The sequence below is a fragment of the Hemiscyllium ocellatum genome, chromosome 3, assembly GCF_020745735.1.
Source record: "Hemiscyllium ocellatum isolate sHemOce1 chromosome 3, sHemOce1.pat.X.cur, whole genome shotgun sequence".
Taxonomy (NCBI): Eukaryota; Metazoa; Chordata; class Chondrichthyes; order Orectolobiformes; family Hemiscylliidae; genus Hemiscyllium; species Hemiscyllium ocellatum.
Window position 1 is genome coordinate 10,041,607 of NC_083403.1, and position 23,507 is coordinate 10,065,113.

The 23,507-nt window shown below is 40.3% G+C and overlaps 1 protein-coding gene across 2 annotated transcripts in view; it reads right to left on the reverse strand.

Moving 5' to 3' along the window:
• Nucleotides 1–23,507, reverse strand: part of LOC132830459 (cullin-9) — a 193,471-nt gene that overhangs the window by 81,930 nt on the left and 88,034 nt on the right. Inside the window, exons 10-18 of one of the 2 annotated variants that reach the window (XM_060848204.1) lie at nucleotides 22,397–22,620; nucleotides 17,517–17,754; nucleotides 15,739–15,844; nucleotides 12,178–12,405; nucleotides 10,752–10,842; nucleotides 6,665–6,836; nucleotides 2,609–2,714; nucleotides 2,143–2,238; nucleotides 1,775–1,950 (exon numbers count right to left, since the gene is read on the reverse strand). In XM_060848204.1, coding sequence (XP_060704187.1) covers nucleotides 1,775–1,950; nucleotides 2,143–2,238; nucleotides 2,609–2,714; nucleotides 6,665–6,836; nucleotides 10,752–10,842; nucleotides 12,178–12,405; nucleotides 15,739–15,844; nucleotides 17,517–17,754; nucleotides 22,397–22,620 — 1,437 coding nt within the window. Of the gene's footprint in view, nucleotides 1–1,774; nucleotides 1,951–2,142; nucleotides 2,239–2,608; nucleotides 2,715–6,664; nucleotides 6,837–10,712; nucleotides 10,843–12,177; nucleotides 12,406–15,738; nucleotides 15,845–17,516; nucleotides 17,755–22,396; nucleotides 22,621–23,507 lie in introns of both variants that reach the window. The other variant, XM_060848195.1, reaches the window with a different exon arrangement.

Consider the following 23,507-nt stretch of genomic DNA (forward strand, 5'->3'; position numbering starts at 1 on the left):
GTTTGGAGTTTTGAATTTTGAACTAGTGATATATGGGTTGTGCATACATCTGAAAGAGTTTAATGAAGTTCTAAGTACTTCTGTCATCATGCTGACTTATTTTAAAGACAGAGAGAAAGACTTCCTAGAATGTATTCAGATTTTGTTATCATTGGGAGAGTTTTCCAAGCAAACAAAGTAAACAGGTATGTTAAGTTCCAGTTAGAAGGTCAGAGATTGATAATTTTTCTTTTGATTATGGGAAAGCTACACTACTTGAAATAATAAAAGATAATGTTTGAGCAATTGAGGCTTTGTGGCTGAAGCTAGAGTGTAAAAGCAGTTGGCCCTGAGAAAGGGAGTAGATATTTAGAAATTGTTAAAAAGTAGGTTACCTCAGAATAAGGAATCTAAAAATTCATGGGATGTGTGTCACTGGCTAGTCCAACATAAATGACTCATCCCTATTTTCCCCAGAGGTGGTAATGTGCTATCTACTTTAACCTTGGCGTACAGCAACTCACAGTACTGCTAGCCAATGAGAGGAATTGCAAAATATCTTAAAATCAGGATGACATACGGTTTAGACAGAAACTTTCATGTGATGTACACCCTCCTCATTAACCATAAAAAGCCAATTCTGGCTTCATATGCAAATTTTATGCTCATGCCCACAAATTTACTTCTCAATTGTTAATACGTACTCAAAAAGCAGGGTCTCAGTCAAAGGAAGACAAGTCACAAAAGACTGTTTCCTGCTATTAAGTCAATTTTGCTTGCTATGTTTCCAGGTCCCATGGACGTTTCTTCTTAAAAAAAAACAGATTTTGTTGGACTTTGTCAAAAGCCTTACAAAATTCTATCCAAAATAACCATCAACTATAATCCACTCAAATCCACCTTGTTACTTTCTCTCAAATGTCAATCAAGGTAGTAAGAATCTTCCCTGAATAAATTATCCTCAAATAATCCTAAGTGACTAGCTTATACTGTCTCAAAATAAATTCCAAAATGGAAATATACAATTAATAATAATTTTGTCTCATCAAAGTTTTATAGAACTGTTGCAGGATTTCCTTAACCCTGTCCTCCAAATGCTTTGCAAATACCAAAACCTTATTTGATTTCCTAACTGCCTTTGCAACCCCTATCTTCACATACCTCGTAAGCGTTTAATCAAGTCTGTCTGAAAATCCACATTAGAAGCTTCTCACCTTTTAAAATATATTCCATCTTCTATTCATTTTACCAAAGCAAGTAACTTGACATTTCCCATCATATTGGGATGCTGTCACCTAGTTACCTAGCAATTCACCCCATCTCTGTGCAGCATCTGTGCATGTTTCACAGGTGGCTTTCCCATAAGGCTGTGCTTGCTGACACTTTTGAATCATTTATGCTCAGATTTCAGGGTGGGAAGTGCAGCCTAAGTGGAGCTTTGTGGAAAGGAAGGAGATGGAGACTGGGAGGGGAGAGATCAGGATTAGCAGGGGTGGAGTTGGATACTTCATTCTCTGTCACTCTAACTCGTTAATATGAAATTGGAAATTCCCACGGTTCATGTACTGACCTCTGTGGCATTTAATGCACCATCTGCCAAACTGAAAATGCCTTATATTTCCAATTATCTGCTACTTGTTAATTAACCAATCCTCTAGCCATTCAACTACTTCCAACACAATGAGCCTTTATTTGCATTTTAAAATAGGGGATGGTGTTGTTAGTCTAGCATGAATCCACCATCTGATTCCAAACAGTTGATGTTTTATGGTGCAACACCCTCCATGTAACTTACTTATTGAAAAGCTGTAGCAGCTGCATTTTGTCCTCCTGAATCTCCTGGCACCACGTGTGGGCCTTTGTCGTGTAAAAGAGGTAAGTCCGACAGCATAGCTGCTCTTTGAACACTGGCCAGAAAGTTGGCTTTGGCCCCAGAACCTCAAATCCATGAACACGAGTATCAATCCCTCCCTGATTTAAGAAAATATCAAATAATGAGATACAGCAGCTCTGCTGAAGCTCCTCTACTCAAATAACATTACTGCACAGTAAGCATGAAGCTCAATAAATGAAGAAATTGGAGAATACATGGAGGAAGTGCTTCAGTACTACTTCATAGATAACAACACTTATAATATATTGCAATACAATCAAAGGACTGACCTGCTGGCATCGCTTGATCCGAATCTGGATGATTGCCCAGTAACGGGTCATATTCTCCAGCAGTAACACACGGCTGGCAGTGGGTGCCACATTCACCTGCAAATATAGACAGGGTCAGCAAATGTGAGGTCTGTCATAACAGAGGCTATTCTTCATTATACATTTGTCGACAGCCAAATGGTAATTGGTAAAAAGACTCATCGCTCAAAGCATTGAGTACTCCATACAGAAGGAAATATTTGAAGTAAATGATGGATTCTCCTATTGTTTTGACAGGTGTTTTATCAGAAATTAAATAATTTATGTCAATACATCAATGGAACACAAGAGCCAGACACAAAGTTAACAAGAATCCATAAGAGATAAGAATGTGCAGGTGTTGTGCATTGGACACTGCAATAGAATTCTCCCCAGCTTTATTTGCATTTGTCTCACTGGCTGAAAGGCACTTCTCTTAGTAACTCACGGTATTTAGTTCTGTATTGATATTACTGGGATCATCTCCTCCCATCACCACCACACGAGCTGGCATATAACTGGAGTCTTCACTCGCAACCACCAAGGTCAACTGTCTGTAACACAAGGTAAAAGACTGGCCATCAGTAAACTGCAGGCAATGTACATGTTCTTAAACCAATCTGGAATTTATTGATCTTTGCAAATGCATTCAACAACTCTCAGGTTTTCTATTATACATCAACTGGGGGGAGCGCATTACCCTTTCTTGTTCTTTCCTTAACCTTCCACCTCCACGGAGTGACTTGGTTGATTTGGATGACTTCAGGAAGCTTATCCCAGAGAAAGTGATGATGTGTTGTAAGTTTTAGAAATGGTAGGTGGTTTGCACCCGTTTAAATGCATTGAAAGCTAAACTAACCAAACGTATGGAAAATCTTAATGTACAAATCTTCACATTTACCTACAATATGGTACCTAGAGCCTTGCAAGTGAAAAAGGTTATGTTTTTTCCAATACAAAAAACTTTTCTAACATTGCAACACATCTCCGGAATAACAGTGAAAACAACTGTTTGCTCTAACAATACAGCTGGATTCTTCTCTTTAAAAATCAACTTGAATTAATAGATCAACCTGACCATTTTCATGGGCTCAGTTTAGTTTCAAGACTAAGAGTGTAACAGGGGATGATGCAAAGAAAGGGGCATGTGTGACAGATGTCAAGCAGATTAAAAGTGAGGATGAGTCTGAAAATATTTAGGAGAACAAATTTAAAAAAGCAACAAAGAAAATACACGAGAAGAGAGTGAAAGCTAACATAAAAGCAATACAAAACTTTTCCATGGACATGTAAATACTGAAAGAGTAGTAACAGGAGGAATAAGATTGATAGGGACCAAAGTACTCATTTACATCTGAAGGGTATGGCTACAGATGGAGATCTGAAATAAAAGCTCAGTACATCTGACAGTATCCTTGGAGAAAGAAACAATTAACACTGAGACTAATAAGAGTCCTCACAAAACAGTTAAGAAAGCTAGCATGGAGGCACAGCAAGGAAATAAGAAAAATGGATTTTAGTATTTATTGCCCGCAGATAGGTGTATAATAAAGTAGCTTTGCACTAATTCTACAGGGAACCTGGAATTTAGAAAAATGTAATCAACTTGTTCAGAAACGTTTTGACACCTCCAGACACGTGACCTTGTAGCCTAGAGGCACGCACCACAAGACAACTAAAGTTTTTTTTAAATCAACCTGTTCACGTATATGGTGACCTTTCTGGACAGGTAGGACTTGTTCCTAAAGTCCAAGTTAATTCCCAATGCACCACAAGAGTCTTACAAAGTTAACCAGAATGTATAATGCTTGAGCGCTTATCCATAGTATCATTGTGCTCTAGTTGTGTCCCTCCTCTGGGCTAGAAAGTCTAGGCTCAGATCCCACCTTGCCCAGAGGTGTATCACTTCCTGTCCAACAGTGTTTCATAGCAATAGGGAAACCTTATGGCACAGCAGCAGGATCCCTTGAGCGCTTCCATCAGTGGTGCCTATGTCAAATCCTGGCAGTCAAAAGGGAGGATTGTTGGACCCACCATCCTCCATGAAGCTGCATGAACCAGTATTGAAGCCCTGCTCCTGAATAACCATTTTTGCTGGCAGGTCAAGGCACTGGATGCCTGAAAGTCACTCCTGACAGTTTTCTTGCAGCTCGACATTGGCCAACTCTTGAAGGGAAGCCAAAGGCAAAGATTGTCCTAAATCACAGAAGCATCAAAACCAGTGAGAGTGAACAGAGCTAGCTGCCAACAGTTCAATTGTTGACATCAAGGCACAAAGTCCCTTCATGGATCACCAGCTTCACTGCAAAGAGCAACAGTGGCAACAGAGGAAGGACGAGGAAGCCAATGTAGGGATGTTAATCCCATTTTCCTATACAACACAGGCCCACTGCAGAATTACACGGGTCCAAAGTTGAGTCCCTCGGTCACCTGAATACTCATCTAATATCACAGAAGTCAACCTCAATTCTGAGGGAGCGCCACAGGCAATCACCTCTGGATTGGAAGGCCCTGGTTCAAGTCCCACCTGCCCTGAAATCACATGGTAACATGTCCAAACAGATTTATTGAAAATATTTTCAAATAACAGTTTGTCAAGGATTTGGATCCAAGACGTTTCTCACACACATTCGCTAAATACCTCAAAGCAGAGAATCACACCTAAAAAAACGTCAATTTCGCTGCTCGTTGGATGCTGCCTGAACTGCTGTGCTCTTCCAGCATCACTGATCCATACCTACAGACCACCAAGCTAACAGCAACACCCCTGAAATATGTTGTGTCGTGTTACACCCTACATATGAGGAAGGGCACACATGCATTAGAGGCAGTACTGCAAAGGTTCAATTGACTGGTCCCCTGAATGGCAGTTGCTCAATGATATGAGTCTGAGTAAGTTCGTTCTGTAACTTTTAGGAGTTTAAAAGGGCACATCTCATTGATACATACAAGAGTTGGAAAGGGCTTGATTGGGAGACAGAATTATCCCAGCTGCTGGAGAAGCTAATAGAGGGCAGCCTCAGGATTAGATGATAATTAACAAGGACCAAGATTAAGATAAATCATTTCTTGAAAAGGTTGTGAATTGTTGGTATTCTTTACTCTAGAACTTTTGGATGCTTCGCTGTTGACTACATTTAAAGATAACTTAAGCAGATTTTTGGGTGTCTCAGGGATTCAAGGGATGGGGGAACATCTAAGAAAGAAGAGCTGAAGCCCAAGATCATATTGAATAGCAGAGCAAGTTCAAAGGAGGAGTTATGGTCTATTCCTGCATCTATCTCATGTTCTTGCAAAGGTGACATGATAGATTATAAATCAGTGAATAAAGCAAATGGGATCCTTGGCTTTGTACTAGAGGAATAAGGCAAAGAAAAAAGGGAAGCTACAATTTTACAGAACACTGGTTTGGCCTCAAAGAAAACATTGTGTACAATTCTGAGCATTAATATCTGAGGATGGATACGAAGGTTTAAAGGCAGGATGTAGAACAGATTAATAAGACTTATGCTACTAATTTCAAGTTGCTCGAGGAGACTGGAAAAAATATAGTTGTCCACAGAGAAGATGAAGTATAGATATAATTTAATGTGTGTTCAAAATCACAAGGGATGGAGATAGAGGATATGGGGAGAAACAATTTTCATTGACATCAGGGACAAGGACCAAGATGATGCTTTAAAATGAATAACAAAACAACCAAAGGTGACATAAGGAAAATAACTTTTATGCAGCAAGTGGTTAGAACCTGCAAAATACTGCCATTGAGCGTGGTGGTTGCCAAATTAATTGTGTTCTTCAAAAAGGGAATCAAATAATTATCCGAATAGAGAAAAAAATGGGAAAGCACAGGGGACTAATCATGTTGCTATTGAAGAGGACTGAAACAGACACAATGGACCAAAGGGTTTCTTCTGTGCTGCAACAATTCTATGAATCCATGAATTGCAGCATCCATAGAAATATTTATACAATCTCCACCACCTTGAAAAATGTGTGGTAGGAAGTACCACCTTTGCCAAGACTGTCCTCTGTTCATTCCTTCCACCTTGCTGAGGTACTGTTCCCAACACCCCTCCTTACTGCAAGAAACCCCACCCTTCACACTTCCCATTCCCCCTCATTTCTGCTTCCGTGAGGTCATCTGCTCACTCTGATTAACTTACTAAACCAGAAGACAACAGTTGGTCACATTAGCTATCAGGAGATTCAACTTTTATATCCAACAAGATCAGTGTTTAGTCAAATACAATATTCAAACGCTGATCAAGTCACTGGCTTCAAGGGTGAATTAGTACTGGAAAAAAATGAAACGTTTATCCAGATTAACAGGGTTGCAGGTTTTGTCCTCACTACACAGCGAATTACAGGAGTCCAGCCAAATCAGCAGTTGTTAGGGTGTCCACAGCAGCTCTATGCGGAATTAAATCAGCTTCAAAGCCCTACTGTATCATTGTACAATACAGACAAGCCTCGTGATAAAATCCAAGCTCTCAAAACTTACCTGATAACCACCCCTTTGTGCATGTAAATATTAATGTAATGCGACCCCGTGCTGCCATTTGATTCCCAGTATGTTTTAGAGTTTTTGTCAGTTAACTTGTTCGCTCTGTGATGATTGGAGGATACCTCCACCTTCTCCCAACACTTGTCCTCTTTCAACTCCACACTAGAACCTACACAAAGAAGAAAGGAATAGTAACCACCAGCCAGGGAATCAACCCGTGCAACATTTCAGCAGGTTTCAAATGCATTAGGTTTGAACAAAACATCTCAAAGTTAGCAAAAACAAAACAAAATAAAAGAGATTGATTTCATTAAGTGGTCTTGGATTAATTCAGTGTCATTCAAATAGTCATAAATTTCACCAAAATCCCAATATTGAACCACCTCCTCCAACTCACCATTTGTCAGATTAGATTAGATTAGATTCTCTACAATGTGGAAAAAGACACTTCGGCCCAGCAAGTCCACACAGACCCTCCAAACAGTAACCCACCCAGACCCATTTCCCTCTGAGTAATGCACCTAAAACTACAGGCAATTTAGCATGGCCAATTCACCTAACCTGCACATCTTTGGACTGTGGGAGGAAACCGGAGCACCCGGAGGAAACCCACGCAGACACGGGGAGAATGTGCAAACTCCACACATATGACCACCCAAGGCTGGAATCGAACCTGGGTCCCTGGCGCTGTGAGGCAGCAGTGCTAACCACTGAGCCACCTCAGCTCACTAGGCATTCTGAAAACAAATATTCCCCAAATGTAAGTATCCGTTGTCATTTGAATTAAATATATTGGTACCAATACGCACCACACACAGGAATACATTTGGGGTTTACTTAATTCACAACTTTTACTGAATATTTCACATTCAGGTGAACACATTGTGGATGTATTGGGTATTTGCATTGTTGCAAAACCCAGCTGGTTCACTAATATCTTTAAGAAGGAAATTTGCCATCCTTACCTGGTTTGGATTACATGTGACTCCAAACTCTCAGCAAAGTGCTAGATTATTAAAGGACCTTTTAAAAAACCTGACAAGATATTCAGTTGTACCAAGCACTACTGAAAAGTCAAAGAATGAAAGAACGGGAAAAACCATCCACATGCAGTGTGACATGGAAACAAAGCAAACCCTCTCCATTCAATCCTGTAACCACTTCTTTATTGGAGCTTGTGTCAGAGAGAGGATAAACTGTCACACAGGTCTGACATAGTTATCCTCTCTTTCTATCATACTTTCTAGCTAACATCCCAGGCATTGCCGTCACTATCCCGTTACATCTCAGCATGGGAAACCCACCAGAAGAGAGATAACACTGTGGTATACAGTCAGGTGAGAGTGGTATGGGAGTCTTCAACATTGGTGTTGGATTCTGGACCCCATGAAGTCTCATCATGGAAGTTCAAACCTTCCTGCTGAGTACTACCGGGTGTTTTTCCACAACTGAAGAATCAGTGCTTCAGCATGCTGAACACCAACTGGAAGCAGCAATGAGGGCAGCAAGGGCACTGATTGTACTATCGATGAGAAATTTTAATACCCATCATCAGGAGTGGCTCAGTATCACCACCACTCAAATTGGTGGGTTCCGAAGAGCATTACTGCACAACTCCAGCTGTAAACAGGGTTCCCTCTGTGCTGTGTGGCCACACCAAGATTTAGCACACACCAATTGGTGTAATCAGCATACTAACACCCTGACATCAGGTTTCAGAGGTCCATTCACCATAAAGAGATTAGAGAGAGTATTGTCACATCAGAGGGGAACCAAGAAGTAGGAAAAAGCTATTGCATCTGATCTACCAAAGAACAGACGCACTAGAAGCAGGAGAAGGCAATTAAGCTGCTCGAGTCTCATCATTTGATACCAACTTGGCTCAACTCCACTTTCTTATCTCCTCCTCGTAACCTTTCAACTATTACTAATTAAAACTGCATTTATTGCCTCCTTTCATTTCCTTTATGTTCCAGCAGCCACCACAGTCTGGGGTAGTGAATTCCACAGATTCACAACCCTTCGATAGAAGTAATTCCTCATCAGTTTGAAATTTGCTACCCTTTATCCTAAACCTATCAACTTGCGTCTCTGGATTAGCCCACAAGGAAACATCTTCTCTACATCTATTGTCAATCCCCCTTGAGCATTTTATATACCTCAAATAGATCCATCCCATTCATTTAAACTCCAAGAGTGCATCGGCCTAAACTAATTAGGGCGGCACGGTGGCACAGTGGTTAGCACTGCTGCCTCACAGCGCCAGGGACCTGGGTTCAATTCCCGACTCAGGCGACTGACTGTGTGGAGTTTGCACGTTCTCCCCGTGTCTGCGTGGGTTTCCTCCGGGTGCTCCGGTTTCCTCCCACAGTCCAAAGATGTGCGGGTCAGGTGTATTGGCCATGCTAAATTGCCCATAGTGTTAGGTAAGGGGTAAATGTAGGGGTACGGGTGGATTGCGCTTCGGCGGGTCGGTGTGGACTTGTTGGGCCGAAGGGCCTGTTTCCACACTGTAAGTAATCTAATCTAATCTAATCAATATGTCTTCAATAGACAAACCCCTCATCTTTAAAATCAATCTTGTGAAGCTCCTCTGAACGGTCTCTAATGCATGTACATTCCTCAAGTAAGGAGACCAAAATTGTATATGGTCTCTCTAAATTCCTACTCCAACTTGACAAAGAACTCCCTCCATTGCACTTTGCAGCACTACCAGTGTTAAATAGGATAGGTTTGCAATGTATTTAGTATGGAAATTTAAATCTTATATTAATATCACAGGGACTGCAGCTCATTTCCACCTTCTCATGGGGAAATTAGGGATAGGACAGTAATGAATACTCCTCTGTGGCCCAATGAATTGTTAATTTAATACACTCTAGAATAAAGTTCCTATTTACCTGTCACTTTGTACTATACATGCCACATAATGACCATTCTCCACGTAAAGCAAGTAAATCTACACCGTTTATTTGCACATTTTCTATGTTCTAACTCCGACCAAGTGTCCAGCAGTTCTTATGTTTAGGAAAATGTCACTGTTAGACATCAATTTTATCATCTTCCTGCTTCAGATTGGTATGATTTCACTTACGCATTGCCTTCCCTAGAGTAAACTATTCAGATACCCGGACCTCTCTTCACAGCTCAGATGACACAGGCTAGGTATCAGGTTGATTTCCCCTCCTCTATCCCACTTGCTGTGTTTGAACATCCTTGCTTTAATCTGGAAATTAGGAAAACATGTAATACTGAAGGTCTGCCTCAATTCTTCATCCCCTGATTTGTGCTTCAGCAGAAGTCTAATTATCTGGCCTAGGCATAAAAGCTTCTCACCATACTTTTCTCCCACCTAGTTTTTTTTGAAACTTTGCCCAGTGTATAAACTTTCATTTCTAAGCAAACTGCAACACACTAAATATACACTTCATCTCATTGGTGATGAATACACTGCTAGTCACATTTTCCATTGAAATGGATAGCATGAATAATGGTGGTTCAGAACAATCCAGTTACTGTTGATCATGTCAGCCCATTACTTAACTGCATGACATTTTTTCTCAATTACTTAATGTCCGATTTTCCTCTTTCCAAAGGAAGTGAGTGAATCCAATTACCTTCAACTTTTGCCATAAACCTTATATGACTGATATTCCAAATAATGCTCCTTTTTGCTTCTTTAATACTTTCAACGCTATAACATTATTTCAAAAAGTAGGTGGTCAGTATCCACACAATAGATGAGTTTCAGATAGGCTGAGACCAATGGCAGTGATATAAATATGAATTCAGTTAGCTACAAACACAGGCATCAAATACTAGGAGCTAATCAGTTAAGAGACAGTGTTCATTAGAACAATCAGGAGCTCAGTTTCACAAAACTTAATGCATGGATTGTGAAAGCAACATAACTACGAATGAACTATCCATACAAATTTCTGTCAAAGCAGAAAAGCAAAACTGGATTATAACATTTTTATTTTAAAAAGACAGATAGATAGAAAAAGGATGTTCTCTTTTAGCCCCACATGTAATTTAAACTTGCCGTGATTCAGTCTGTTATCATTGAGCCGTTCGGACAGACCTTGACAGAGGTTCCTCAGGAATACATCAAAGAAGGGGATATTGATTGGTTGATGGCTGCGTCTGTGCTCTTCAATTTGTCCCAAAACCATCTGCAAGTGGGATTTTAAAAAATCATGTAATTAAAATGCAGAATGAGGAAATCCCCTCCATCCCATGAATTTGATTTTGTTTCAGAGGCTGCCAGAAGCAACCTGTACCCCACTCCAACAATGTCCAACAAATCCAATTCCATTTGGTTCGAAGGAAGTAAAGAAGGGGAAAAATGCCTTCAGGCAATAAACTTAGCCTTTATTCATTCGCTAATTATGGCTACTTGGTAGTAATCACACTGTGGCATTGAAGTGTACCGTCTTGGTTTCGAGTCCCACTCTGTATACATGATACATAGCAGCTTTGGACAGTCTGAGCCAAAGCAAGAAAAGAAAATTATTTAGAGTCATCACTCTGCTTACAGCAGGGAGGCAAGGAGAAAAACAAACAAGAATGAGGTTGGGTAGGCTGGTTGGAGAAGAGACATTCTTACTTCTCTCAGAGCAAAAAAGAATTTCAGCTGCTGATATTTTCAGTCTAACATTTTCATGATAATAAATGATCACCTGTTTTCATTCTTGTAGCAACCCAGAAAAATGTGTCAAACACACAACATGGAGTTTCTGTGGTAGCCCACAGGTCTGTATTGAGGGGTTCATGCAGAGTGGTTTCATAGCCAGACTAGAATGCAGATTATTAAATTCAGTTACTTGGTATACAGAACTTGAATACAGTTGACTAAACATGCTGGTATTCTCACATTCGTCTGGAGTACAAGAAAAAGATTTTGCCAACATTTCAGCAATTGAAGCATTCAAGTGGCTAGACTTATATTTGAAAAGGAGCAGCATGCACGGTTACAGGGAGATGGCAGGAGAATGGCACTAAATGATATGCTTACTTGGCATCCCACTGTAGACACAATGGGACTCTGCCTGCACTGTAATAATTCTACAATTCAGTATCAGATACAGGATGCATATCCTTCACTGAAATGATGTAACTCCTCCTTGGATGGCCCCAGTGAGTTACTGTTTCACCAGATGCAAAACAGTGACAGACATCAAAAATTTCCCAGGCTGAATAACTGTACTGTGATGAGTTTCTTCAACTGAGTCAAGATAAAATGGGAACAGGGCTGTGAGGGTCTTAAGGCAGAGGTGGACAAAGAATAAAAGGCAGTAATTTCCACACCATAAATCTGGAGGAAGCCCTGGACAGACATCAGGCTAAGATATGAAAGCTTTACATATAGGAACACAGCTGATCAACACACTGCCCTAGACTCACCTGAACAAGGTTCTGACGGGACAACAGCACCCCATGGAACTATACTCCAAAATAAAAATTGCCAGACAGAAGCAACTGAAAAGAGCAGAGAACAACTTCATTACCTGTATACATCCAGCCAGGATACTGGTGGTCATTTTCTTGTAAAGACTTGCATATTTCTCACAGTCACTGACGAGATCGCGGAGCTCTCCAGCGAGCAGCAAAGCAGAACTGTGTTTGTCCAGTGCCTTTGACAGAATTTCCTTTGACCCAAGTCGACACATGACAACTGCATAATCCTTGTTTACTGTTGCTAGCCTGTGAAGAAACCTAATGAAATCCTGTAGTACCTGCAGGCACAGAATAAAAGCTTTTCAATTCTGAGATTGAATTGATCCAAGTTAATACATTCCCAAGCGCACTCCAGATAGAAAGCAAAACCAGAAAGATCCTCAATTTAACTTTCAGATGACATTGAATTAACCACTTAGTCAGAATAATGCAACTGACTACTATGCCCTGAGACCGCAGTAAGACAAGGAAGCCATATTAGCCACAATACCTACTTCAAACATGAGAAAATTAACTCAAAGATTTTATACATTGAAGTTACAATGGGACATTCTTGATGGAGAGCTTATGCCTGAAATGTTGTTTCTCCTTCTCCTTGGATGCTGCCTGACCTGCTGAGCTTTTCCAGCACTTGACTCTAATCTTCAGTATCTGCAGTACTCACTTTCACATAGCTGCTAACACACTGACACCAAAACCCATCCACTTCATTCGTAGGGGAGTAAAGAACACCTTTATGCTTCAACAGCAGTATCCATTAGTGGACTTTTTTTTTAAAACTGCAAAGTAGTATCGCGAGACAGCTAGCTTCAACCTTTGCTCAAACCACATTCAGAAACCTTCATTTAGCAGGGTAACGTGAAGTAGATGGTGCACCATTCACGGCAATACCGTAGGAACTTTGGCATTTACATGACATGGACAGTTAGGATTTGATTGACGCAGTTATTATTACACAGATCATTCTGATACATCACTGCTCGACACAGGCTTCAACAGTGAGCAGATGGCTGGAGCCCTATACACAAAGTAGGTCATGTAGTGTGTGGGTCTGTAGAAGTCCCAATGCACATGTTGACCGGTAAACTTAGGCTTACAAATGGTTAACAATATAAATTTCATTTGTGAATTTCTCAACTAACTCCTTTTCCTCAATGTGCCAGTTGAGGGCAAAGTTTTATCATGATGGCATGCGAACGTGCACACAGCAATGCTGTTGATATTTTTTCGAGTTGGCATCTTTAAAGTATCTATCATTTCTTATGAGGTTCATATGTCTTTTAAAAAAAAGTGTCAGTTGTTACTTGTAAGAAGCATAAATTAATCAAACACAAACCACCTGGACTATTGTTCTATCATTTGAATAGAATAATGTGGTCATAACATTACCAGTCTCAATGTAGCGTTTGAAAGTGAAAAGTACAAATCAGCTGCTACAATTTCCGATTTAGGTAAACTGGCTTTAATGAGATGAGACAGAGGCTGTCCCTAAATCTGCTAACAGGTAAGACTATTGAAGAACAGTGGAGACGGTTTAAAGTAATATTTAACACAATACAAAACTAGTTTATGTCCCCCAGAGGGAAAAGCTCTACTTCACTGAAGAAAACAACCACGAACAACTAAAGAGATAAGACACTGCATAAAATCTAAAGACAGGACTTGCAAAAATGCTAAAACCAGTACGGATCCTGCTGAATGGGAAAGATACAAAAACTAGCAAAGGGCCTCAAAGCAGCTCATAAAAGCTACTAAAAGGGATTATAAAAGGAACTTGCAAGGGAAAACAAGAATCAAAAGAACAAGTTTTATGGTTACATTAAAGAGAAGACTGTGGTCAGGAGCAATGTTGGTTGACTAATGACTGAAATGGAGATACTGTCAATAAATATGTACCAGACTAGACCCCTGCATGTATTTTAAAAAGGTAGCCTAGACCCTAACCTTTTCTTATTTTAAAGGCAGATGTGAAGCACTGTTTCAGATGTAACGTGACTGGTCAAACTACTCAACGTTAAGCAAAACACAATTTGTGGATGTGGATATAATTTTGCGCGCTGAGCTGGAAGGTTCATTCCTAGGCGTTTTGTCACCCTATTAGTTAGTATCTTCAGACAAAACATCCAGACCCTCAAGCTGAGCTACAAATCTTCTCAAAACTCGCTAACACAACTTATTTAAACACTATAGTTAAAATATAAACAAAAGAGTAATTTAAAATAACTAACTAAACTAAATAATAGATACAGCACCTATTACTAATTGTTCCAATATAATAAAATCACAAACAGTCCTTGCCAAAAAGTGCAAATTCAAACAGAATCTCACATACAGTTCTCCAATCCAGGAGGGAAAAAAAAATCAAGAGAAAATGTGGAGAAAGTAGCAGCTAGGAGACATTCACTGAACCTTCCAACTCTTGAGACAAAGACTACTACTTAAAACTAAACCTAAATACTAAGAAAAGCTGTAGAAAGCCTGGTCTGAGACGCCGACTACACCCAGGAGGCTTCCATTGTTCCAACTTAAACTCCAAGGCCTCACAAATTGTTTATTTTCTCCCTCTGTCTTACATCTTGAGGAAAAAAAGGACAAAATAACCTCTCAAAGTGACAGCATTGCCACAGGAGAAACAGGAAACAAATAGAATAATTACTTTTCCTTAATATTTACAATAGAAAAGCTTGCCTGAAGACCCAAGGAAATTAGTTGGTCAGAGACAAGGACTAAACAGAATTAATGCAAGAAAAACATTGGCAATGACAAAATTTCAGAGTGACAAATCCCTAGAACATGACTTGGTGCATCCAACTGTGTTTAAGGAAGTAAGAGAGCACATTGAAGATGTTCTAATATAATATTTCACAGTTCCCCATATACAGGAGTTGTCCCTCTGGATTAGGAAAACTACCACGTCATTTAGTTTTTTTTTAAGAAAGGCAAAAGAGGAAAACCAGGGAATCGCAGGCTAGTCTGTCCTAGGGAAAACTGGAGCAATCTATAATCCATAACAATGGTAGAATGGTCAATCCTACCAGTAGAGTAACAGACTGATCAATGAGTGACAGATTTGTAATGACAACAGAAAGAAGATTTTACCCTCTTTTCTCATTCTCACCACTGACTACACATCCAGCGAAATAGTCTTGTTCTTCAGGACTTGGCAGGCTCAGTTAGTAATGGTGCTACATAACTGTTCTTTAAGATAGATTTCAAAACTCCCACTTATATCAGATACCAGATTTACTTTCCAAACCATCACAAGATAATACAAAGTATTCTACTTTATATGGTTTTAGACAACTGAGAAACCTTGATTAAATGCAGAAAACCAGAACAGAATCAAAAGGTGAAAGAGAGCACTGAGAAGGACAATACAAATTTGAATGCTCAAAGTCTATTCAAAGGTGATGGGAGAATTGATAGCCAAGAGGTGCCAGTACCTTTAGCCAGATGGAAAGAACTGAAGTAGAATTTGAGAGTGAACTGAATCTTGATCTTACCCAGTGCAGACATAGACAGTAGTTTACAATCAAAGTGGGTTAAAAGGTACAAGTAGATCAACAAACACAGCAGGATGAACAAGGAAATTTACAACATTTCTATCATACCTCTCTGTCATTATTATAGGCGCTCATAGATGACAAACATGGTTCGATGCTTTCATGCCAGGGCAACAAATCTTCAAGATAATTATCCAAAAACTTGCTTAAAATTCTAAAGAAAACCCAAACAAGACAGGTTATTCAAGGCTAGTTTTGACTTCATCAAACCCAAAAAAGGCAATCAAATAAATTAATGAATTGGTCGATGATTAATGGTAAAGACTACAATGTAAGAAGTGATGTGAACAAAGCAGATGAGCTGATGGTACAGAGAGAAACTTGGAATCTCAATATCATGGCTTAAAGGATTATAGAATTAACAACTCTGCATTGTGGTTACAAGTGTTCAGGTGAGATGAGTGGAGGGAGGTGGTTGAATCCCGGTTGAAACAAATTACAGCTGAAAGTATTGATGATATGTTGTAAGAATGATCAAATTAAGCTATCAAGGTTGAACTAGTGAATAAAATTGGGGTAAATGTCAGTATAAAAGGTATTTTGGGTGCATAATTTTCAAATTGCCTGAGAGAACATTTTTAGTCAATGTGTACCAAACTCTAAGGGATGGGATGTTCTAAATATGGAATTGGAATAAACAAAATACACAACTGGGAAAAAAATTGTATTAGGCTTAGGCCAATTTTACTAAGCTGTGATCTATCAAAAATAGTTTAAAAAGGTACTTTAACGTAAATCAGTGTCAGAATATTGGCAGGCTTACAGATGATGATACGGAGGGTTCAGAATAATGGGATCTCAGTGCTGAGCATATTGTTTTCAAAATTCTTCAGAGGCCGGTGGATATTGCTGGCTACTGCAGCATTTACTGCCATGGGGATGGTAGCAGCAAGCTGCACTCTTAAACCACTGTGGTCTATGGGGTATAGGGGCATCCACAGTACTTACAGGAAAGAAGTTCCAGAATATTTACTTTTTAGCATGAAGGTACAGCAGGACAGTTCCACATCAGAACTGCTGGGTACTTGGAGGCAAGCTTGCATCGCTGCCTCCGACCTCAGTGGTGTGCCTGTGCAAGTGCTGACCTAGACCTTCTCAATGGTAGAAGACAAGGAATTGGAAGATATAGTTGAAGGAAGAGTGGCAAGCTATTTTAGTCTGCATGATGATACACACCATCCCACTGTGCATCGGTGGTAGAGGAAATAAATATTTAATAAGGTGAAAGTGGGCAGCTTTGCCCTGGATGGTGTCAAACTTCTTGCTTGTTGTTGTAGTTGCACTCATCCAGGTAAGTGGGGAGCATTCCATCACACTCCTGATTTGTAGACAGTTTACAGGCACTGTGGAGATGGGAAGAGAGATTTTTGCCACAGAATTCCAACCCTCTGACCTTTTCCTGTTGCCAGAACATTTATACGGCTGGTCCAATTCAATTCTGATTAATGGCAATCCCCAGGATACAGTGCTATGAGATTAGCATTGGTTATAGCCATTGAATGTAAGAGAGACGGCCTGGTTCTCCCTTATTGGAGATGGTCATTGCCTGACACTTTGTGCTCCTTCATCAGGTGGTTGTGCTCTGAAAGCTAGTGCTTCCAAATAAACCTGTTGGACTATAACCTGATGTGTGATTTTTAACTTTGTACACCCCAGTCCACTATCAGCATCTCCAAATCGTAATTCGAGTTCAGTTCTTTTCTCTTATGTTTAGATCAAACTTCTAATGAGGTTAGGAGAAAAACCTTTTCTGAAGTATAGGAAGCTTTACTCTCTATCTAGCCAGGTTTTATCTAAACAAGCTACTTCAATACTCTGTCATATACCGTATGATCGCTTGCTGCACAGCTTTCTCAGAGCGGAAATGGTCCAATCCCTGCAACAGTGACTGGAAGGCTTCTTTATCTTTCATGATGTCTTCAATTTGAGTTTCCAGTCCAGTTGTCTCATCACAAATCCAACGTTCCAACGAAAGAATGATTTCTTTGGTACCACTCTGCTCCTTTAAACTCACAAGCAGCATCTTCAATTCAGCATCCTTGAGATTTAAAGCCTCTTTTGATCCTGAAATGTTTAATAATAACTTCACTATTAGTCAACCAGTGAACAAGTATTCCCTGCAGGGAAATATCAATTAATTATTTAGGAGTGATACTGCAATTAAAACGTGAGTCACTGCAGCTAATTATTGTATTTCAGCTGTGTCCCACATTAAGACCATAAGACATAGGAGTGGAAGTAAGGCCATTCGGCCCAAAGAGTCCACTCCGCCATTCAATCATGGCTGGTGGGCATTTCAACTCCACTTACCAGCATTCTCCCCGTAGCCCTTAATTCCTTGTGACATCAAGAATTTATCAATCTCTGATTTGAAGACATTTAGCGTCCCGGCCTCCACTGCACTCTGCGGCAATGAATTCCACAGGCCCACCACTCTCTGGTTGAAGAAATGTCTCCGCATTTCTGTTCTGAATTGACCCCCTCTAACTCTAAGGCTGTGTCCACGGGTCCTAGTCTCCTCGCCTAACGGAAACAATTTCCTAGTGTCCACCCTTTCCAAGCCATGTATTATCTTGTAAGTTTCTATTAGATCTCCCCTTAATCATCCAAACTCCAATGAATACAATCCCAGGATCCTCAGCCGTTCCTTGTATGTTAGACCTACCATTCCAGGGATCATCCGCGTGAATCTGCGCTGGACACGTGCCAGTGCCAGTATGTCCTTCCTGAGGTGTGGGGACCAAAACTGGACACAGTACTCCAAATGGGGCCTAATCAGAGCTTTATAAAGTCTCAGTAGCACAATGGTGCTTTGATATTCCAACCCTCTCGAGATAAATGACAACATTGCATTCGCTTTCTTAATCACGGACACAACCTGCATGTTTATCTTTAGAGAATCCTTGACTAGCACTCCCAGATCCCTTTGTACTTTGGCTTTACGAATTTTCTCACCATTTAGAAAGTAGTCTATGCTTTTATTCTTTTTTCCAAAGTGCAAAACCTCGCATTCGCTCACATTGAATTCCATCAGCCATTTCCTGGACCACTCTCCCAAACTGCCTAGATCCTTCTGCAGCCTCCCCACTTCCTCAGTACTACCTGCCTGTCTACTTAACTTCGTATCATCGGCAAACTTCGCTAGAATGCCCGCAATCCCTTCATCCAGATCATTAATATATAACGTGAACAGCTGCGGCCCCAACACTGAACCCTGCGGGACACTGCTGGTCACCGGCTGCCATTCTGAAAAAGAACCTTTTATCCCAACTCTCTGCCTTCTGTCAGACAGCCAATCCTCAATCCATACCAGTAGCTCACCTCGAACACCATGGGCCCTCGCCTTGCTCAGCAGCCTCACGTGTGGCACCTTATCAAAGGCCTTTTGGAATTCTAGATAGACCACATCCACTGGGTTTCCCTGGTCTAACCTACTTGTCACCTCTTCAAAGAATTCCAACAGGTTTGTCAGGCATAACCTCCCCTTACTAAATCCATGTTGACTTGTTCTAATCAGACTCTGCTCTTCCAAGAATTTAGAAACCTCATCCTTAATGATGGATTCTAGAATTTTACCAACAACCGAGGTTAAGCTAATTGGCCTATAATTTTCCATCTTTTGTCTTGATCCTTTCTTGAACAAGGGGGTTACAACAGCGATCTTCCAATCATCCGGGACTTTCCCTGACTCCAGTGACTTGAAAGATCTCAACCAATGCCTCCGCTATTTCCTCAGCCACTCCCTCAGAACTCTAAGATGTATCCCATCGGGGCCAGGAGATTTATCAATTTTAAGACCTGTTAGCTTTTCTAGCACTTTCTCTTTTGTAATGGCAACCATACACAACTCAGCCCCCTGACTCCCTTTAATTATTGGGATATTACTCATGTCTTCCACTGCGAAGACTGACGCAAAGTACTTGTTAGGTTCTCCTGCTATTTCCTTATCTCCCATCATTAGGCTTCCAGCATCAGTTTGAAGTGGCCCAATGTCTACTTTTGCCTGTCATTTGTTTCTTATGTATTGAAAGAAACTTTTACTATCATTTCTATTATTACTGGCTAGCCTACCTTCATATTCGATCCTCTCCTTCCTTATTTCTCTCTTTGTTATCCTCTGTTTGTTTTTGTAGCCTCCACAATCTTCTGATTTCCCACTGCTCTTGGCCACTTTATAGGATCTCTCTTTTTCTTTAATACATTTCCTGACTTCTTTTGTCAGCCATGGCTGTCCAATCCCTCCCCGGATAATCTTTCTTTTCTTGGGGATGAACCTCTGTACAGTGTCCTCAATTATACCCACAAACTCCTGCCATTTTTGCTCTACTGTCTTCCCCGCTAGGCTCTGCTTCCAGTCTCTTTTTGTCAGTTCCTCTCTCATGCCCTCATAATTACCTTTATTTAACTGTAACACCATTACATCCAATTTTGCCTTCTCTCTTTCAAACTGCAGACTGAACTCTACCATATTATGATCGCTGCTTCCTAAGGGTTCCCTTACTTTAAGATCTTTTATAAAGTCTGCTTCATTACATAGCACTAGGTCCAGAATAGCCTGCTCCCTTGTGGGCTCCATGACAAGCTGTTCCAAAAAGCCATCCTGTAAGCATTCCATGAATTCCCTTTCTTTGGATCCACTGGCAACATTATTTACCCAGTCCACCTGCATATTGAAGTCTCCCATGATCACCGTGACCTTGCCTTTCTGACATGCCTTTTCTACTTCCCGGTACATGTTGCGCCCCTGGTCCTGACCACTGTTAGGAGGTCTGTACATAACTCCCATTATGGTTTTTTTTGCCTTGGTGGTTCCTCAATTCCACCCACACAGACTCCACATCATCCGACGCTATGTCATTCAGTGCCATAGATTTAATTTTGTTCTTAACTAACAAGGCAACCCCACCCCCTCTGCCCACCTCCCTGTCTTTTCGATAAGTTGAAAATCCTTGGAAGTTTAACTGCCAGTCCTGACCCCCCCCACCCCGTAACCACGTCTCTGTGATGCCTACCACATCATAATCATTCACAATAATCTGTGCCATTAGTTCATCTGCTTTGTTATGAATGCGACGAGGATTCAGGTAAAGTTCCTTAATGCTAACTTTCTAATCATTAGAGAATTAAGTCAATTAGAGAATTAGTTAATTAAGTCAATTGGTGGAACATTAATCCAGAATCATCTTATCTAAAGATACTTTAATGGATAATTTAGATCAATCCTTTGTAAAATATTTGGAATCTTTCATTTTTTTGGGCAAATAACCTCAATCTAAAATAACTCACATCGCTAAGTTTATCAATCGTGTTCATTTCATCAGAGCTACAAATCGCAATTAAGGAAATACAGCCGTTTGCATTCAATAAAATACACCAAAATCCTGAAAAAAAAGCAATAAACTAATAAACAATTCATCTCAAATGGTCAGCAGAATATAACGCAGACCTGATTGCAGCAACTTGCTTGAATCTACAAAAAATTCCCCAAAAGGTTTTATAGATGTGAGAGATGGCAAATGGACAAGCTAACATGCTTGGTCTATATGCAGATTTTAATGAGGACCCAAATGAAAAAATAATTAAAGTTAGTTCTAATCCTTCGAGTCAGACTTGTGAATTGATAACGGAACATTGTCTTAAATCTGAAGGGACTTCCAAAGCACTAACAGCGTTGAGAGTTCCAGTATCTTATATGGGGACAATGAAAGAAAGACAAAATATTCCCAACTCGGGAAAGCGTGACCTGAAGGATGCAAGTGGTGGTGTTTCCGCGTGCATATTGCCTGTCTTTCTAGACAATACAGATTGCAAACTTGCAAAATATTCTAGACAAAGTCAAAGCAAGTTAGTGCAGTGGATCCTGTAGATGGTAAACACTGCAATTAGAGATGCCAGGGGTGCCAATCACACAGGCTTTGGCCTAGATGGTATCAAGGCTGTTGAGCATGATTGAAGCTGAACTCATCCAGGCAAGTTAACCATACTCCTGACTCATGCCTTGGAGATGGTGAGAAGGTTTTGGCACAATGAACTGAGGAACGTAAATGGCTCATTCAAACAATATGAACAAGGAGGAAGAGCATGCAACTCAATCCTTGAGGCTGCTCTGCCATTCAAAAAGAGCATGACTGATCTGATTGTAACCTCAAATCTGCATTCCCACCAATCAACCGCACTAAACTGGAAGTTACCTACCTGTGCAAGATTGTGCTTCTACCATCTTTTCAGGAAGAGTGTTCCAAAGAATCTCAACCACGAGAAAAAATACACATCACAAACAGGTGATCTCTTATTTTTAAGTAGTAATATCTAGCTCTGGACTTTTCTGTAAGAAACATCCTCGCCAGATGTAGCCTGTCAAGGCTTCTCAAGACCATGCACATTTCAAACAAGTCACCTCCAACATATTTAAAGTCAATCAGAAAATAGCCAAGCCTGTTCAACCTTTTCTTAGAAGATAATCTACTCATTATAGCTTTTAATCAAGTGAACTTTTTCTGAACGACTTCTAAAGCATTTACCATCATTCCTTAAGTAAAGTGACCAATTCTGTGCATGGTACTCCAATTGCAGTTATACCATTGTCCTTTGTAACAAAAGCATAACCTTCCTATTTCAGTACTGAAGACTGCCAGCATTCAGATGCTTACCTGAACAAACACTATTCTATATTTTAATAGCATTTTAAAGCAGCAACTTCTTTTACCTTTGTTCTCAATTCCAGTGGAGAGTTTGTGGTTCAGAGAGATGTTACTGAGGGCCATAATTGCAAGCATCTGTTGATGACTGCCTGTGGAACTGCTTCCATTTCCAATACAGCTATACAGAATTGGGCAGATGTCACACGATACCAATAATTCTGCAAGACTTTTGTGATTAGAAACCAGCATAATAACAATTAACAAGCCATCCTGAACTGCAGAGGAACACCTAGAAGGGAAGAATATGGTAGCAATTAGAGGGAAGAATACCATCAGGTGTTTCGTGAGTCCACACAATTCTACACGATGGCAATAACATGTTAGTATTCACGAAGGATTTTCAGAAACATCCAAGTGAAGTGTATAAACAGTATAACATTTGCTGCTCAGGACAGTTTCAACACTTCTTGAATACAATTTCACATCTATTCAATAAATGCAGAACTGGCTCATATAACACTGTGTTCCTAAACAAAATATGGAAAAGATGTTAAATAAAACTCATTTGCCCTTAAGGCAGCATTGATATAGATAACTTATGCCCCTGACTTGTAATGTTTACTTTCTAAGCTTATTAGACGGTCTTGAATCTACTGACCAAACGCCCTCCTCACTTGGTCTTTCTTTCTAACCCATTTACTACCTTCACTACCCAATTCTCCTGCTCACTATTTCCCAACACCCACATCGCTGCCTCCATTTCCTGTCTACCTTTTGAACCCAAATCCAGAGTGAATGCTCAGGAGTCAGAGGGATAGTACATGGGAGGCTCAGGAAGGGCACCCAGTGTGTAAATAAAGATGATGGCAAGAGGGGAGGGCAGTAGGGTGAAGTGGGGAGGAAGTGGAGAAGGAGATTCAAACCTGAGGGTTGAGAGGGGAGACAAGCAAAGTTTGTTTTAAAACAAAATGTACACAGTAACCTCACTAAAATAATAATGGATTTGGCACTTTTCAGGAAGCTAATTTACAAACAGCAATAAATACAACCGTGCTATTGGAATACAGATTACACAAGGAATATCCCTGTATTCCAAACTATCAATGGCTCACCTAATACTCAAGTTGCCACTTGACTCTGGATCAGTGGTGCTGGAAGAGCACAGCAGCATTCAAA